Here is a 19,303-nt window from a genome sequence, read left to right as displayed (position 1 = left end):
TCTGCTATTGATGAGCAAATGATTGTGTGATCCAGGACATGAGAGGAAAATCATACACACCGTGTTCTTGGTCGAGTTTGTAAATATCTGAAAAGGAAGAAGAGCAATCGATGTTAATAATGTTAATAGATAACATATTAACTTTAAGAATATCCTTGTTATTACAGTCTTAAAGTAAATGAAATAACCCGATGCGCTCTAACTTTTGAGCCACTGTATAAAAACCTGATCCAGCAACACATGCCTCAGGAAGGCCTCTTGTTGCAGAGCCAATGGGCGCCGTTCAGTTGCTGCTGAATCCGCACATCACGCTGCTCGCATGAGCAGCTGGTGAATATAAAATTATAAATGATGTGCGTCTCAAATTTCCCAAACCCATTTTTCACAGCGCTATGAATACAATTTTGCTTACCGAGTTGCCTTTGTCTAAACATATTTCTCAAAATACTACAGATACTAATTAGACTCACTCGAACCATTTCTCCAACCCACAGGTGCCATGCTATTAGATGTGTTTTGGTTAATATTGCAATGAACTTGTGAGCAATTGTGAAACAAATTGCATTCAAATTGCACTGTGTCTCAAACTAAATCATTTTTATTTTACCAGGTAAGGCCCATTGAGCTATGTAGCTCTTTGTCAGAAGCGACCTCGCCAGAAATGATAGCTCGACGAAGTGGCTTATCACGTGGACATTGATAGCAGCCACATGCTCTAAATGCACGTCGCTTCTAAATGTGGAGGGAAAAAACAGAGGACGTGGAGAAAAATCCACACGACCTCCGGGAGAGAGACATGCCAACTCCAAATATACAGCAGGCATCGTCAGGGTGGGATCGAACCCACGACCTGTATACCAGGCGAGGAAGTTGGCATCTCGCCACCATGGCGCCCCGTGCCTGTGGAGTGATGACTATTTTTTTAACAAATGGTTTCAGGTTTCAGTCTTTTTATTTTCCTCATGGCTGGCCGGGCGCCTCAGCGGCAGAGCGAGTGGATCGTAATCGGAAATGTTGCAGGCCTCAATTCACGGTTGAAGCTTGATTCAATTCACCATTCCTCAGGGGCCAATAAAATAAGAATCTCTTTGTGGGGAAGTCATCAGTCGTTGTCCATTGAATAGAATTACTCCTGCCACAGGAACGTGGAAGTCCTGCCACTGACTCAGGGCTGTAGACAACGGGCCCCGCTCAATTCTTTGAGTTGTGGTTTATTTTCTCATCCTCGGCCATGTTTGCTGAATTGTGGTGGGCACTGGCATTGAGCGAATGCAACAATGTGACAGTAAACACAGTAGTGGCGCAGTGCTTCATAGCCGCTGTGATGCGCCAACGTTTTCGTGGTGCGCTGCACAATTTTTCGGAATTAAATGTAAGAAAAGAACCGCGCCGTTCGCAAGCCAGGACGGATTAAACCGGTCAGTGGCCGATGGAGCCCTCCGACCTGTAACCCTTCACCGGTCACGGCGCAGAACGCCGGACAGCCGTCGGCTGCCACCCTCGGCCCCTCTCAACTGCCAGGGTCGCAGAGACCAGTTCTAAGGATTTCGGCTGAAGACCCCAAAACTGCTGCGGACGTATCGCTGCACACGAGGTTTGCGTATGGGCCCAGCAGCATGATCGCCCTGGGACGCGGATCGTAGATGGCGTCGGATGGGGCTCTGTTGAGGCTGCCACTGCACGCTGCTCATGTGAATAGGACGGAACGGATTGGTGGGGAATCTCGATAGCTCAACGAAGTGGCTTTATCGGTGCACGACGGGCGAGGCGCAGCTTGTCGAAGCTGATAGAAGCACCGTCCGGTGAAGCGCCTGATGTGAGCGGCGAACGTCAAGCTCGCCGTCGACAAGGGGGACACGTGACTCATTCGACACCTGGGAAGTTGTCACGTCCATTCAGGTGAATGGGCGTACAGTGGACCCTGAGCGAGCTGATGGCTGGGTCCCGAGTGAGAAGTCGCTCTTGTCGGGGTTTCAGCTTCAGGTGGTCTGACGCCAATTCGGCTGTTTATGTCGTGAATGCACGATATCAGAGCGTGGGATTACGTGGGACAACAACCACCCCTCGGCTTTTGAACGCAGATGGGGGTCGCGTGTCGTCGGCGGAGCGAGTGCCCGCCGACACCGCGACGCCGGGGCGACGCCGATGACATCCGCGGTGGAGAGTAGGTGGCGCGCTGGCCCGAGGTAGCCTTCCCCTGCGGGACACGGCGTGTCACCGTTGACCTGGTTGGCTCCCGGCAAAGGGGCGCCACGGTGGCGAGATGTTAACTACCTCGCCTGGTATACAGGAGTTCGTGGGTTCGATCCCAACCCAGATGCCGCATGTATTATATTTGGAATTTGTGGGTCTCTCCCTCCCCGTGGTCACTTGGATTTTTCTCCGGGTCCTCCGGTTTTTCCTTCCACATTTAGACTCAACGTGCAATTAGAGTATTTGGCCGCTGTCCATTTCCACTTGATGATGAGCCACTTCGTTGAGCTATCATTTGTGGCCAGGTCGCTTCTGAAAGAGAGCTACGTAGCTCAGTGGGCCTTACCTGGTAAAATAAACATTGTTTAGTTCGTAGTTTTGGAGTCCGACCCGCGATGAAGGACTCATTCCATGACACTACGACGGCATCCCCCGAATTCCACGAGCCCTCTGAAGGGGACGACCGACCACGCTCTCGTGATTGTCCGTGCGGCAGGGCAGCGTGACGACTTCGCCGCGCTGTGAGTGGCCGCAACAAACGTTGGCTCGTGGCGAATTACTTTTTTTTTAAACCCATTGATAGTAAAGTAAACAAATAATGGTGAGACATCCGAATGAATTTCAAGTGATTTTTGCAGTGGTGTTTGAACTGTACGGTCCAGTCATATGTTAGTGATGGAACCGTGGCTTATACTTTGGTTGAATTTACATCGGAGCATTCACTGCCAGTATATACCCGCAGGCAATCTGTGGACTCCGAAATGCCGAATGCCTGTAACACGTCACGTAGAATTCACAGGATTTTCAGACGGTACAATGTGTGCAATATTTACATGAAATGTCAGCACTGCCGAGCTTCAGATACAACCCTGTCGGCTGCACGCACACAGTCGGTAGCATTTCACATTGTCACCCCTCCCAACGCGCCTGGCCAGCGTGTAAAGAGAAGGCCAATGGCCCACTACAGGGGCCCACTGAAGGGGCCCACTACAGGGGCCCACTGAAGGGGCTCTCTGGAGCTCCATCTGGTGGAGGTTTCAGTGGGGAATGAGCAGCCAGTTGCGGGGGGGGGGCTGCGCCTTCAGCTTCTTGGGCCGTCACCCACGGGGTGCGCACGGCCGTGGTGACAGCGAAGTCTCTTATCGGGGGGGGCGGTGTGGACGCCAGTGGGTGGCTTTTTCAGACAGCTGTTTGCCAGAAGCCGTGAAGGCTGCGCGGCGTGCGTGTGTGTGCGTGTGTGTGTCGGGTGCTGGGAGGGCGTAGAGGCTGCACGCAGCTCACACCCTCACCACAACTCGCATCACCACCGTCATCATCATCACAGCTCACACCACCACCATCACAGCTCACACCACCACCATCACAGCTCACACCACCACCACCATCATCACAGCTGTCACGCCGCCGCCGCGGGCGCTGAGGATGGAGCGACGGCAGGCGTGGCGCCGGGCGGTGTCCGACCCCGAGAGGAGGGGCGCTGCTCCCTCGGGGGCCACCACCTTAGGAGGCCTCGGCTCAGGTACTGCAGCGAGGTGCGGGGTGGTGCAGCGAGGTGCGGAGAGGAACGGGGTGGTGCGGCGAGCTGCAGCATGGGCATGGCCCGGCTTGGCAGGGAACGTGCGCTGGCGCCGAGGCTGCTCGTGTTGTGCAGCATCAACAACTGCTGCCTGGTTACGTGCGGGGCGAACCGGGGCGCTGCTGCCACCCGTCCGGGCTGACCCGGACAGTCCAGGAATCGGCATCTTGAGTTCGGGCGGCAGGAGTTGATTTGTACCGAAATCTGGAACCCGGTGTTGTGTTGAACTTTTATCGCAGGATACTGCACGGTGTTGGTCGACCTGGGCTGAGTGTGTACAGCCAGCCCTCTCTTCCCTTCCAGTACTTCTGCACTCGACATTAACCCTTGAGTGCAAGATAAAAAGAAGACTTTACAAAGACCGATTGCTTGTGATACAAATTTAACAGGTAGCCAAAACCGTATGTGTGTGTTGTACACCCTGATGGTGCCTTGCCAATTTGTTTGGAAGTTATTCACTGTTCACTTTGAATTCAAGTCAGCAATGTTGGGCTGCTGCTTCATCACAACATCTTGAACAGTAGCTTTGCGATTTAAAAAAATATATCATGCCCTGATCCAAATGTTACAAAACTAATATGGATTTTTGTAATTCATATACAGTATTTGAATATTTGAGATGGGGTGAATTATGGTAAAACAATCGTCACGGCATGAAGCGGAGGCGGCGCGTCGGCTATCCGTAGATCCCCTCCAGAGGATTTTGGATTTCTCTTCCATGCTGGCGATTTTGGATCGCTCCTTGAAGATGTGGAAGGACCGACACTTTACCCCACTGCACGTGACCTGCCGATAGACTGACTGTGCCGTCCCCACGTACACTGCTGGCCAGACAGAGGCGGGTGGGGATTTAAGAAACTTGCACCGCTCTTTTTTGTTCCCTGCCACGCCGGGAGATCGAGCCGGCGACCTCTGTGTTGCGAGCCTGGCACGCCGACCGCGACGCCACGGCATGGAGCAGATGCTCATTCGTGTGACTGTAACTCTCACCTCTTCAGTCTCTTTGATCACTTTAACTTCAAGTCTTCGGTTGTTCAGATAACAAAAATTAACAAGTTGTGAGACATTTTTACGTTTTAAATAATATCCCGATCAGCTCTGTGGTGTATATCTATTAAATCAGTTGAATGTTCGACTCCACGGATGACGGACGTTCTTCCGCGGCCGTTTCTCTACTCGCCGGGGGCCTTGCTGGCTTCATTCGCGCGTGGGGCAACAACACCGCATACCCACGATGCACTCCGGCTGCCTTCGACGACGTAGCTGGATATTGAAATTGGGCGATAGGTCAAGAGGTCACGGGATGTGAGCCTCGTTTGCCAAAGGCTGACCTCAATCACCAATGTGACGAGAGCGATACCATGAAAACAAGTCCGACATTGCAGTGAATAGAAATTAGAGCAAGAACATACATAAATATTAATTTTAAGTAAATAAGTGGCATAGTTTGTTGTTGCCACGCTCTAATGGGTGGAGTCCATCACGAATGCGCCGCGCTGATCACATCGAGCGAACTTTTGGGACGAACGTCGTTTTAAGGCCGTTGCAAAACTGTCTCGTACTGAATGTGGGCCAGTAAGAGACGGGGATAGGAGTCTCATTTGCAAGCGTGGCTTTGGTCGCCAAAATTACAAAAGCAAAACACTAATAAAGTACAGCAATGAAGCACAATGAACTTGTTTAAGGGGGAGGAGGGAGGGGGGGCAAACAGAAACTCAGGGTGATGGGCGGGGGGGCAATAGGAGTCGGAGTGCCCTTGACAATAACGTCGGGTGACCCAGCAGCATTCGTCTAGCCAGCCTCGCTGGCGATGCACGTGTGTGTGTGTGTTGAACTTCTTTCGCACCGTACGTAGTTCAACCGTGCTAAATCGGAGATGAGACCCAGAAAATTAAAATCGGTCCAGCGCATGCTGGCATAAACAAACGCTGCCGGATATTGGTCAGGAAAGCTGATCGGTCGATGAAAAATATATTAATAAAATTTCCCCTTAATCTGTAGAGAAATATAACAGCGTTCTGCTTATCAATTACTGTGCTGTACTTTAACACGACAGTAATAGTTGGTGACACAGCCATTGGCGTAGAAACATTGGTGAGCATTGCCGAATTCTCCAATCGGTAACGCTGTACGTGTACCGCACACCCCGGCGTGTAAACCTGCGAAGTGGACCAGCATATATCGTCTCCCCTCTAAAGACACATTTAATGAATTTCAACAATTTATGGAACGCGCGGCTCCCGAGAGCTCGTCCCGAAGTCGCGAGAGTGAAGACGACACGTCGAGCACACCGCGGGTTGGCATCGCACGTGGCAGCACGTGGACAAAGCAGTGCTCGCAGAGGCCTCGCGTTGGAGTCGCGACGTTACGGGTCACCTGGCGGCGTTTTAACCACCCGCTTAAATTGCGATGTGGCATATCAATCTTTCACATCACGCGGGAAGTGTCGAATGTAGATTCCAATCGGTTACCAATAAATCATCCCCCTTTAATGCCCCAGCTCCAAGGGCTGCCACCTGCCCGCATTTGACCCGGACTGTCTGGGAATTGGCATCTGTGTTCGGGCGGCAGAAATCGATTTATAACCCAGATCCGGTATTGGTGCCGTGCGGTGAATTGCGCGGTTGTTGATCGCACTCGGCTGACCCCGGGGGGCGCTGCGTCTGGGTTCGGTCTACGGTGGAGAAGGTGGCAAGCAGAGCCCCCCGCCGCCATGGGCTGCCATCGGCTGCCATCGGCTGCCATCGGCGAGTGACGCGTAGTCGTATCGCGTCGTCGTGAGCGATTTGGGAATATCCCGGTGTTGTTTTCTGCATCCCGTCGTGAATATTACGCGGAAGTAATTTGCAACTGTGCTGAGATTGTTTTTTACTTGGACTGTCGTGGTGGTGGGGGAAAGCCATCCTCTTTGGTCTGTGCGGAACACAACCCTCTCTGCATACAATACATAGCAACAGACAACCAGCCATTTGTGCTACGATGGTAATTGTGAGAAGTGCCATGGCAACGAGACGTTTGTTATCGTGGAACAAAGTTGCCACCAAGGCAGCCAGGGCGATCACAACACAGGGCCCTAAGTGTGAGTGCATTTAAGTACAGTCATTTGTAACTGCTGCACCTAGTTTTTTTAAATATATAAAATGTGATTTTTGACATCTTCTACGGGTAGAAAAAAATATACTCGATCATACCAATAGTTCAATATGTTTGAACAAAAAAGCCGCAGTAAATACCGTGCATAATTCCAGACCCAGGTCACTCATGCGAGCGAGACTTCATCCTCATCTCTCGAGTTCCCACCTGGTCAAACAACATTTACATGAAACGTTGTATCATCACATCATCATCGTCGTCATCTAGTCTCGATGCGACGGCCTCCCATGCAATACTGTCCATCGTCAAAATACTAGCGTGCTGTAGTCGCCAATCGCAATGCGCTATTTTGTTAGTTTCCTCACGAATAACAAATAAAAGCCAATGCTGCTGTGGCAGCCCATGAGCAGTCGAGTCCCATGAGCACCCACCCACCACGCTGCTGCCCCTACTGCTGCCCCTACTGCTGCTCCTACTGCTGCCCCTACTGCTGCTCCTACTGCTGCCCCTACTGCTGCCCCTACAGCACACGTGGGGTGGCCACCCGTCAAGGGTTGTCCCTGGCAGGGATGTCTCCCACGCGAAGCGCTGCTTGTCGAGTGGCAGCCGCGTGCAGATCTTCTTCTTCTTGTCACTCTTCTGTTGCTATTGCCATGGTTACTGTTTCCATCGGCTTTAACGCATCGATTCTGCCTGGCACGTTGAGTTCTCAGTCTGTCAGACAGCTTTGGTCTCATCCGCACTGTGTTCTACCACCCCTCTGCAGGTCACAATGCACGCACTCACCCACTGATTGTATTTGATCAGCTAAAGCCCCACTGAGCTATGTAGCTCTTTTTGAGAAACCACCTGGCCATCACGAATGATATCTCAACCAAGTCGATTCCCATTTGTAAATGTATAGCAGCCAAATACTCTCAACACACCTTGTTCTCAATGTGGAGGGAAAAACCGGGGAACCCAGAGAAAGATCCACGTGGCCATGGGAGAACATTTAAAACTCAAAATATACAGGCGAGGGAGTTTATATCTCGCCACCAACACGCACGCTCACCCACCGACCCACTTAGTCAGACACTGCGCTGCAGGTGGTTGGTTACACGTCCTCTCCTCCCTGGCCTACACTCACACACAGCCTGCCATCGCCTCTCTTCCCCAAGTGCTTCAAATAGGCGTGCTCACTTCAAGAAGCGACGTCTCCACAAGTTGCCAATTTTGCCCCCGGTAGTGCTGTTTCTTGCTGGCTACTTTATACTTTGGGCCAGTGCCCAGCAGCCATGATTAGTAAACGAAGGCCCCATGGTGAGGCCTCGTCACGGCTTCTTGTTGCCGATGGTGGCTTTTATCAGGGTGGAAGGGTGGTGGCTCAGTGGCAATGGCCGTGCCTCGCAGCAGGAAGCTTCTGGGTTCGATCCCCTACCCGGGAGCCTCTTCTGTGTGGAGTTTGAATGACACCACCAAGGGGCTGTGTGCGTGGACGGCGCCACTCGCCGGCGATGCCAACTGCTCCGGCCGTCTCGGAGGAGACGCGCGCGGTCCGGCTGTCTCGGTCTCCCCCACGGTGTCGCGTTCCCTCCGGCTGCGTGTACCGGCCTCCGCGCAGACTCAGCCGGGGGCCTGCCCCGCTTGACCCCCTGCCCCGCTTGATCCCCTGCACCGCTTGACCCCCTGCCCCGCCGTCATCGGTAATTGTGCGCCGACGACACAAATCGAGCACTTGCGGGCGCCAGCGGGCGGGGAGCAGAGTGGGCGGCGACTCGCGGTGTGCGCGTGGAGGGACTGTTGCTGTTTGAAGACCCCGGGGCGCGTGGAGGGACTGTTGCTGTTTGACGACCCCGGGGCGCGTGGCCTCTGTGCGACGGGTGGCTCGCTCCGCCGTTCCCAGAAATCAACACCGGGAGAGGGGGGGGTCCCACGGCCAGAAAGACGTGACCGTCAGCCAAGTGGGATTATAAAGCCGGAGAGCAATCTGCGTCTCGGCCCGGAGCGCGACGTGGGGGCGGTGTGCGATGGATGGCTCGTGATCACGCGGTACCCCCCCGCCCCCCGACACATTGACCGCAGTTCCCCAGGTCGCTGCTGCGGTGGTGGTCTGGCTGCTGCGTTAAAGAGTCTCGGCATGCACAGTTTGACGGGTAAATGTTTCGTGGGTTTTTCTGAGTTTTGTTGTTGTTGCGGTCGTCGTTTGTTTGAGTCGTGGTGTGAAAGATGATGTTTGTCATCGGTCATCTTTGATGCGATCATCAGGCAATGAAACGGAAATAATACTGTTCGGATTTTCGAGCAAAAAACAATGACTTTGTTTTTGGTACTCGTCAAGTGGGATGGATACCGGAAGCGTCAAACTCTTTACTCGCAACGTTTTGGCAGACGCGCGCGTCCACGACGATGCGTTGTTAGGACACGGCTTGGTCTCGTCTCCAAAGCCAAATGACTCCTGCAATCGTGACACCAATTGAACGATACCAGAAGCGGGGTGGGACTCCGGTGCATCACGCCCACCGTTGCCTCTAAACCTGAACCCATCGTCGTTGTCCTTGTCAAACTGTTGTCGTCATCATCATCATCAAAGTGTCTCACTGATTTCCTCTCATAACGTACACAATTGCGAGGAGCCTCCACACACAATGCACAATCGATCCCCCGTCAATATCAGCAACCGACACACGCCCCTCGCTTAGAAAGCTCACCGCGGCTTTCTGCTTGAATGCCACGACCACCTCAGCCATCCTGTCCGTGGCGACCGCGGCTGCCACGGCCGCGTGGCTGCCGGGCGGCACGGAGAAGCAACGGGCCGCCGCTTGGGAAGGCAGCGGCCAGGACCGGTGCCAACAATTTGGCGAAGGCCTCTGGCCCTGCATGCGTGCCTCGACTTGTGTGGGACTAAGCCCGGGGTCGCCGAATAAAAACCTGTGGGTGCTTTGGGGGGTCAAGCCGCTCTATCCCCCGTACAGATGGACACAGATGGAGATCAATCGACTTGTCCTACTGCTATCTCCCGGCGAGCCGGGGTATAACCACCTCGATGCCCACGGGGAAGGGAGTTTCGCGACATTTGCGCGGTGACCCACCAACCCCTCGCCGCTGGCTCCACGGTGCTGGGTTACAGACAGCCACGTGCGAAGCAGCAGCCACCGCCACCCACCCGGCTCTCACGCTGCACGTACATGCGTGTGTGCGGCATCCCACACGTGTGTCGGTGTAAGTTGTCAAACAACGCGCCTCTCATCGCATGGAGACCGTAGGTGCGCACGGTCTGATTACATTACCAGCCGGTGCTGGAGCTTCCCTTCATCGAGCCATTCTGAGCAGTGTGGTGAAGTATGGTCAAACAAACCCCCTCCCCCCCATGACGGACAGGGCCTTGGAGAGGCGTTCGGCCGAAGGGCTCTACATCATCATCATCATTGTCTTAATCTTGACCTAAAGCTTGCCAGTCTCCGCTCCACGTGCCCTGAACTGCTGCGTGGTGATGTCACGTGTTGACGACCGCCGTCACGTGTTCACCACATGCATTGCGGCGATTGAAATATGGAGGGTTTTTTATTTTACCGAATTAGATTTAGAAAGTCTCTTGTTGTTGTTGTTTTGGTTGGCGCAACCCCTGCCCCTTGGCCGATTGTCAAACCTCTTGTGTGTGCGTGCTCATAATCGGATATATATGGAGGACAACTCAAAATGATAAATAGACGACCACGTGATCTGTCAACATATCAGCTCGATTGCAGTAGAGACTGCTGCCCAGTCGTGTGTTTCTCGATACCGAGATAACATTCTACAGCGTGCAGGATGCGGCGCACGCTGCCACGCTCATGTTTCATGTGTCATGCGTGAATTTGCACGGCGCATTTCACCATTGGTTGAAGGAAAACACATTTCGCTGTACTGGTGCCGAGACATATGGCTCATTAATAAAACATGAGCATTTGTCACCGGTATAATGAACGACTTACTGCGACTGTTAGTGGTGTGAATCATTTTACCGTTAATAGCCCTGCCGTTTGTACGCGTTATCGTTTCATGAGCACCAGCCCAGCCGCGTGGCCTGGACCCACACTCTCACACAACACGTGTCACACTCGCACACAACACGTCCCACACTCACAACACATCCCACACAACACGTGTCACACACTCACACACAACACGTGTCACACACACAACACGTGTCACACTCGCACACAACACGTCCCACACTCACACACAGCACGTGTCACACACTCTCACACAACACGTGTCACACTCGCACACAACACGTCCCATACTCACAACACACAGCACGTGTCACACTCACAGCACGTGTCACACACACACACAGCACGTGTCACACTCACACACAACACGTGCCACACACACACAGCACGTGTGACACACACACACACAGCACGTGTCACACACTCACACACAACACATCCCACACTCACACACAACACATCCCACACTCACACACAACACATCCCACACACACACACAGCACGTGTCACACTCACAGCACGTGCCACACACACAGCACGTGTCACACACTCACACACAGCACGTGTCACACTCACACACAGCACGTGCCACACACACACAGCACGTGTCACACTCACACACAGCACGTGTCACACTCACACACAGCACGTGCCACACACACACAGCACGTGCCACACACACACAGCACGTGCCACACACACACACAGCACGTGTCACACTCACACACAGCACGTGTCACACACACACAGCACGTGTCACACACTCACACACAACACATCCCACACTCACACACAACACATCCCACACTCACACAAAGCACGTGTCACACTCACAGCACGTGCCACACACACAGCACGTGCCACACACACACACAGCACGTGCCACACACACACACAGCACGTGTCACACTCACACACAGCACGTGTCACTCACACACAGCACGTGCCACACACACACAGCACGTGTCACACTCACAGCACGTGCCACACACACACACAGCACGTGCCACACACACACAGCACGTGTCACACTCACAGCACGTGTCACACTCACACACAGCACGTGTCACACACTCACACAGCACGTGCCACACACACTCACAGCACGTGTCACACTCACACACAGCACGTGTCACACACTCACACACAGCACGTGTCACACTCACAGCACGTGTCACACTCACACACAGCACGTGTCACACACTCACACACAGCACGTGCCACACACACACACACAGCACGTGTCACACTCACAGCACGTGTCACACTCACACACATCACGTGTCACACACTCACACACAGCATGTGTCACACTCACAGCACGTGTCACACTCACACACAGCACGTGTCACACTCACACACAGCACGTGCCACACACACACACACAGCACGTGTCACACTCACAGCACGTGTCACACTCACAGCACGTGTCACACACACAGCACGTGTCACACTCACAGCACGTGTCACACACACACAGCACGTGTCACACACACAGCACGTGCCACACACACACAGCACGTGTCACACACACAGCACGTGCCACACACACACACAGCACGTGTCACACACACAGCACGTGCCACACACACAGCACGTGCCACACACACACACAGCACGTGTCACACTCACAGCACGTGTCACACTCACACACAGCACGTGTCACACACTCACACACAACACGTCCTATGCCCGCATGATGGCTGAGCAGCATGGTGCATGCCCCAGTCACCGGGGCGGCTGCTCTCCATATGCTCATGCTGATCGCTGGTGACGAGGTCAGTGACAGGCTTGACTTGAGGCTAATTACGAGGCAAAGCGTGCCCAGCGAGCAGCCCCTCTTGTCTAAGGGTTTGAAGGTCGCTCAGAATGCATCAACTGGGGCCGAAGCACTGTCCATGAACTATTCATGATAATCGAATCCGGGTATTAAAACCAATCGTTTTTAACGTCTACTCTGCTGTGTAGTGCACTTGATTGAGCATGTTTGCAGGGGACATTACAGGAAGCTAATGCATGACAAATTATGTCGCCAAATGGACATATTGGCGGTACATTGATGCAGCGCAACGCGCCGGTGCTCATAAAACAGTCTGACCAAGTTGCCCTTGAGTGAGCTGCAGACTCTCCATGAGAAGCTGCACTTCGTCTGGTGGTGACACCACGAGACGCAATCTTGTGATGCCGCCGTCCGCCGAGTAATTATTTCGGAGATGAATCGAGGAACCGTCCAACCAAGTCGAGGGCCCGAGGAGTCAGATCTTGCCGCTGGAACACGGAGACAGCCAATCGTCATGAGGCTGGCTGCTGCGAGACAGCAACAGACTGTGAAACTTCGTGGTCAGCCAGCCGCTCGTTATAAACATTCGTCTTCCGATGGCTTCGACTGACTTTGACGCACCACCACTACCACCCCGCAACATTTTCTGACCGGGGTTGCAAATCGCGGGAAAAGAAAGAATGATTGCGAACATTTGGCTTTTATTTTATACACCTACATGTGTAAACCACCAGATACGTTCGTATCAGCTCCACGATAGGTGACGGTTACTACTGGCACCGTCCCTCCTCTGGTGTCCCAACAAGCGAGCGAACGGTGACGCAGCCCAGCCATAGCACCATTTGTTGCAAAGGTTCACGGTTCGATTGCAGCGGCCGCCCTGGTTATTGCCGCGTCCACCGTAAACATCACTTGGCGCCATATGCTTCGACAGCGGACGTTAAAGAACCCGTGACGTCGTTCATAAGAGCAGGCCCCTACGGTGTGCAGGTGTCGCGGTCCAAACACTTCCCATATCTGAGAAATGATCTGCAAATTACTCAATCGTGATTCTGCATAGAAATCGTCAACCCCCCCCCCCCTTTTACCTCCCCCCGCCCCCCCCGACTGTTAAAACTTGGCAGGGCCTTTCTTAAAAAGAGTTTTGGGACTCGGCAACAGTTTCCTGTGTGACCTCGCGTCCATGATAATAATAATCAAAGTGCGGTAGCGCTCCACATGATGGCGGTGAGTGCTGGTGAGTGGTGCGTGACGCTGCGGTCGTGAGGGTGTGACCAGCAGAGGCACCACGGCCCCGAGAGGTGCTGTTGGGATCGGTGCTGCAAAGCGGAGCTGGCTTCTGGGGAGTGGACGCTCCCGTGGCCGCTCGCGGTCGGATCGTCGCCTCGGGCATTTGCCAGGAAGGGCCGTGCGGCCCGTCTGAGTGACGATTCGTGTGCCCGATGGGGGTTTGTAGTAAACGCGTTTGTATTTCACGTGGGGAGAGAGACACGGAGATGGGACGAAGACTTTATTTCGTGATTACGCTTCTCCACGACAACGCTTGATGATGATTGGTTGTTGCCTCATCAAAGAAGTTTTCTGCATTCGAACTCTACAGTTAATTTGGCACTTATACGTGGCATATGATAAAAAAAAACCTTCCAAGCTTTTGTGACTTTTTTTTTATTGGGCCCTGCCCCTTTGTTTTTGGGTTGAGCTTTGTATCTTTCCTGGGGTCTCCGTTTCAGTGGAGGCTCGTTATCCCAATGGGCTGGCTGCTCATGGCCGGTTTGGCGAGGGATGATGTTTCAAAGTTTTTTTTCTGACTTTGACGACCGCTAATGACACCCATCGTAATCTCAGCTATGTGGCTCTTCTACGGATTACTCAAAACTATTGACGTTGGTAATGTCAAATCAATTGTTCCCACGGCCCTGCTCCTCGTTAATTGCACGATTGAATGGTGGGTAGATATGAATCTTACAGGGTATTTACTCTTTATTACGAGGAGATCTTTAACTCGCAGATGATGAACGTGCATCTTGGAGCCGCGATTGTAAATCAATGCGTGCTTCCTTCCTACACTCCCTTGGCCTTTTGGACCATTGGGGCACGACTGATTCCCCCCCCTGCGGGGTCTCCTCCACGTCTCTTCGTCCTCTGCTGCGCCCCTCAACTGAGACAACTTCCATCCTGTCCAGTGTTTGGAGTTTGACGCCCAGTCAGATCGCGGTGTTCCTCTTCGCCGAGCGTCTCCCGTTGTTCCCTCCGTCACCGACCTCAGCATCCGGGCACCATTCAAGCCCCGGTCACGCCTCCGGCATCTTGCGGCCTCCTGCACGTGGCCTCACTCAGCAGCCTCTCGTCTTCGTCTCGATTTCTTCAAGGTTTCCTCGTTTTGTTCGCGTGCATCTGTAATAAGATGTTTGAAAAATACTCTGCGTGTGATTTCCCGTGTTGCACTTTGCCTGTTGTACTCCTTGTGATGAATGCGTGCGTACGTATGTGGCACTTCTTTCGCACCGTACGTAGCCAACCGCGCTCATCGGAGGTGTGGAGGAAGGACAACACAAACTAAACACAAAAATCAGTTTCAAAGAAATGAGTTTTCAATCGAGATTTAAAAGTGCATAGCTCCAGTGGCTTCCTAATATCAGAAGGAAGTGCGTTCCAGACGGCCACAGAATTGTATCCGAAGGCGTGCGATGCAGTGACAGTCTTTGTTCGATGGCCAGCCAAAGGCCGCTGTGAGGATGACCGGCGTTCGCGCGATGGTTTATGCTCCTTGACGAGCTCCGCAAGATATTGTGGTTCATTTGTGATGAGCGCTTTGTGTGTGTGATGAGTGCGACCTTGTAATAACAAGCTGCAGGTGGAAGTGGAATTCTGCATGCATGGGACTCATTTTGCGTGCGTGGTCACAGCGAGTCACCGTGGACTGTGGGCAGGAGCGCCTTGGCGGCGTGCTTGTGTTCAATTGGTGGGAGCGGTGGCGCAGTGGTCAGTCCACTCTGCTACGAACATGGCGACCTGAGTTCGATTCCTGCTCACAGACCAAAAATTATTGATGAATATCTGAATCTGGGGCTGCGCAAAGTTGACTCAGCCTTAAATAAGTACCTGGTGCAGTGTATAATCATCGTTCCGGCCTTCTTATGTGGCCGCTAACAGCACTTGCCCCAACACTCTGTATGCCTATATGGGTAATCTTTGTCTTTGCTCACACATTTCCATCGTGGTATTACCAGGCCATTATACAGGGTGATCCAGTCATAGATGGCCCACTGATTTCCACCGTCCCTCCGACTTTGTTCTCAACAGCTGAGAGAGAATATTGCGAAAGTGATGGCTCCGTGTCAGAGGAGAGGGTTTGCAGGATTTAATAATTGTGGTCCGATAGAGGGGACACGTCTAGAGGCTGTGGAGTCACGGTTTTTCTCGTTACCGGCCGGCAGCGCTGGCGTCTTGTCAAACGGACGCGCACGTTTATCAACTTGTCTGTCTGTCAGCCACGGTCAATGTGCTTCGCCCCGGCCGGCCGCTTGCGGGAACAGGTCACACCGACCCGCACACTTGTGCAACGCTTCTGCCCTCGCGAAATGGAGCGTCCGTGTTCATGTTCCGTCGGCGGGCGACGGTAATATCTTTACAATCGCTTTTCACGGCTGTTTGGCGAGACCATGGCCAGAATAATAAAAAAAAACATCGGGTTTGACGCCTTCACTGTGGTTTGTCACCCGGCTAGAGAGCAGTCGAGCTGCTAGCGGTTTCTGCGTGTTGCAAAACTTTTCCCGAATCGCTTGGCCATTCAAAATGCTCGTCCCTTAGTGACGGTGTAAGGCAGTCATCGCGCGACAGGTACAGATAAACAGACAGTGATTATTATATTTAACAACGTTAAACATTTCTGTAAAATACAGAACGTTGTACAGTCCGTATCCATGGTACGATTTCATGGATACAGTGGCAGCTGCTGCAGGGATGGTGGCTGCTCAGTGGCTAGGAAATGGAATCACATCCATGGATTTTGTAATCTGTCTGTGCAGAACTTTGGGTGTTGCCCCTTCCTATGCATCTTGGGTTTTTTTTGGGGCGCCGCGGTGGCTAGGAGATGTTAACTACCTCGCCTGGTATGCAGAAGTTCGTGGGTTCGAACCCGACCTTGACGCCTGCTGTATATCTGGAGTTTGCGTGTCTCTCTCTCCCCGTCGCTGTGTGGATTTTTCTCCGGGTCCTCCGGTTTTTCTCTCCACATTTTGAAACATGCGTTTAGAGTAATTGGCTGCTATCTATTTCCACGTGCTGATAAGCCATTTCATTAAGCTATCATTTGTGGCCAGGTCGTTTCTGAAAAAGAGCTATATAGCTCAGTGGGCCTTACCTGGTCAAAAACTAAAGAGTTATAGTAATTTCTGCGGGTTCTCTGGTTTCCTCTCTCTAAAAGCCAAACTCTCCTGGCTGTATTGGAATTGGCCACACATGCCAGTGTAACAGGGCCCTCCGCACTTGGGAATTCCCTCCCGTCGTGGCTTTTCTCAAGTCCTTACAACTGCACTCAATTCAATAAACGTATTCATTGTCACCTGTTACACCTGTAGTAACGCTTATGACTCGTTCACACCGGAGTTGGAGGCACACTTGTTTATTCAACACCACACGTTGTGACATACACACTGAGGGGGTATCGGCCCCCTCACCCGTCTATCTGAGGACACACCTCTAGGCTAACCCTAGCCTGCCTCTGAGTCCTCCTCTAGTGGGCTAGGGGAGGCTATCTTGGCCCGACACTGGTCAGTCGGGCCCGGTACCCAGAGTCCAGACCAGCACTGGCTCTGGCTCTGGTACCACGCCACTGGCTCGAGCCTGCGCGGTCCTGATAAGGACGGCGTGCCAGGGGGAGACCAGGGCTCTATCTAGGACGTCTTCCGTCTCCTCTTCTTAGCTCACACAACACTCCCGAGCCCCTCGATACATTCCCCTTTTATACCCAACCCCTCCCTGAGGGGTGGGGCCCCGGGGGATCATAATGACCGAATCGACCCCCCAGGGTGTCTGGCGCGGACGTCGCAGAGGGCACCTGCTCGTGCACACATGTAGCCCCGCCTACTGTGTTTGTTTACCATAGGCTGCCATGCATAACGGGCTCTCTGTAACAGCCCTACATCACTCCCCCCCACATAGCATGCAGCCGTCCCGGCTGCCAACATACAAAATTTTACAATAAAGGTGCCTTCACCCCCTGACGTGTGCCTCACTATTTTTGAACCATAACAGGAACCAGAACAAGACACAACAACAAGATGAGAAACAACCCGTCGCACCCCCCCGAATAAATACGAATTCCGTAAAAAAAACAGCTTATATACAACCAGCAGGGAACCCACCCCGCACACACAACAAACGGTGAACCCAACATATGTACATCCGAGGAGCGGGAAACACACCATCCACACAACAGCCAATAAACACAACAGCTATGTACACATTTTCCGGCCTCACAACAGTTTGCGCATTTTAGCGCGCGTCCTTGCAGCGGGCCCCTCACACGGGGTAACCCCGCGTGGCGGACCATCAGGTGGCGACTGTCCGTCTTGAGGTGAGCATTCCTCTGACTCCGCGTGACCCTCGGTATCCGCAGGAGGGGTGATCGGGCGTGAGCCCGTCACTCCTGATGCCCCTGAAGGTGGCACAGCCGGCAAGGCATTAGGTGAGAGCGACAGAGACGGACCCAGCAAGTCGGCCGACCCCCCACACGTTTGGCCACGCGCGTGTGAAGTGGGGTTGTGTACCGCAGCGAAGGGTTTTAATCTGGAGGGGTGCACGAACCATCGCCGCTTCCCCCACTTGATGCGCACGCACTGCGGACGTAACACCTCCACCACTTCCACAGGGCCCTGCCACGGCCGCACAAGTTTAGAGGAGGTTGCCAGTGGCACCTGGGGGCAGTGCAACCATGCCTTGTCCCCCGGCTTCCACTGCAGCATGTGCGCTCGACTCAATCTGAGGCGCTCATTTGCCTTCTGACGGAGGTCAGAGTTTTGCATTGCAGCATCCCGTGCCTCGGTCAATTTGTCCAGATTAAATTTAACGTGGTCAGCCAGATTAGTTTTTCCCTGCGGCACGGGGATCCGCAACTGGGCACGAACAGGCGGGTCTGGTTCTCGGCCGTACATGAGGTAAAAGGGAGAAAACCCCGTAGCCGCATGGGGTGCCATCCGGTACGCCGCCAAGACCCCCTGAATTTGTAGGTCCCAATCCGTTTGCGAGTCCGAAACTTGTTGTGATAACATGGACGAGATGGTGCGATGCAAACGTTCGACCATCCCGTCAGTTTGTGGGTGATATGGGGAGGTCCGAATTTTCTTTGTGCCCAGGAGATCGCAGACTTGTCTGAGTAGTTTACCGGAAAAATTTCTGCCCTGGTCGGTCAGCAGCCTCTCCGGAGCACCTTTGTCCAGGACATAACCCTGAACAAAGGCCTCCACGATGGCTGCTGCCGACTGGTTGGCCAAAGGCCAGGCCATAGGCCAGCGTGTAAAATACTCGACACCCGTCAACAAATATCTATTCCCTCTGGGGGTGGCGGGGAATGGTCCCAAAATGTCCAGAGCGACCAGCTCGTTTATCCTGGACACTTTGATCGATTGCAAGGGCGGGTTAGACTCCCGTGCCGGCGGTTTGCGTTGTGCACATTGAGGGCACGAT

General features: G+C 53.2%; 1 protein-coding gene across 3 annotated transcripts in view; it reads left to right on the top strand.

Moving 5' to 3' along the window:
• Positions 1-19,303, top strand: part of LOC144937974 (ras GTPase-activating protein nGAP-like) — a 585,198-nt gene that overhangs the window by 117,770 nt on the left and 448,125 nt on the right. The window contains exon 1 of one of the 3 annotated variants that reach the window (XM_078865637.1): positions 3,393-3,712. The exons of the other annotated variants lie outside the window; for them this stretch is intronic. Coding sequence (XP_078721763.1) covers positions 3,616-3,712 — 97 coding nt within the window. The 5' untranslated portion in view covers positions 3,393-3,615. Of the gene's footprint in view, positions 1-3,392; positions 3,713-19,303 lie in introns of those variants that run through there. 3 annotated transcript variants of the gene reach the window in all.

Source organism: Lampetra fluviatilis, chromosome 20 (genome assembly GCF_964198595.1).
Source record: "Lampetra fluviatilis chromosome 20, kcLamFluv1.1, whole genome shotgun sequence".
Classification (NCBI taxonomy): domain Eukaryota; kingdom Metazoa; phylum Chordata; class Hyperoartia; order Petromyzontiformes; family Petromyzontidae; genus Lampetra; species Lampetra fluviatilis.
The sequence above is the reverse complement of the archived record's forward strand: the minus strand, read 5'-3'. Positions and strand labels throughout refer to the sequence as shown.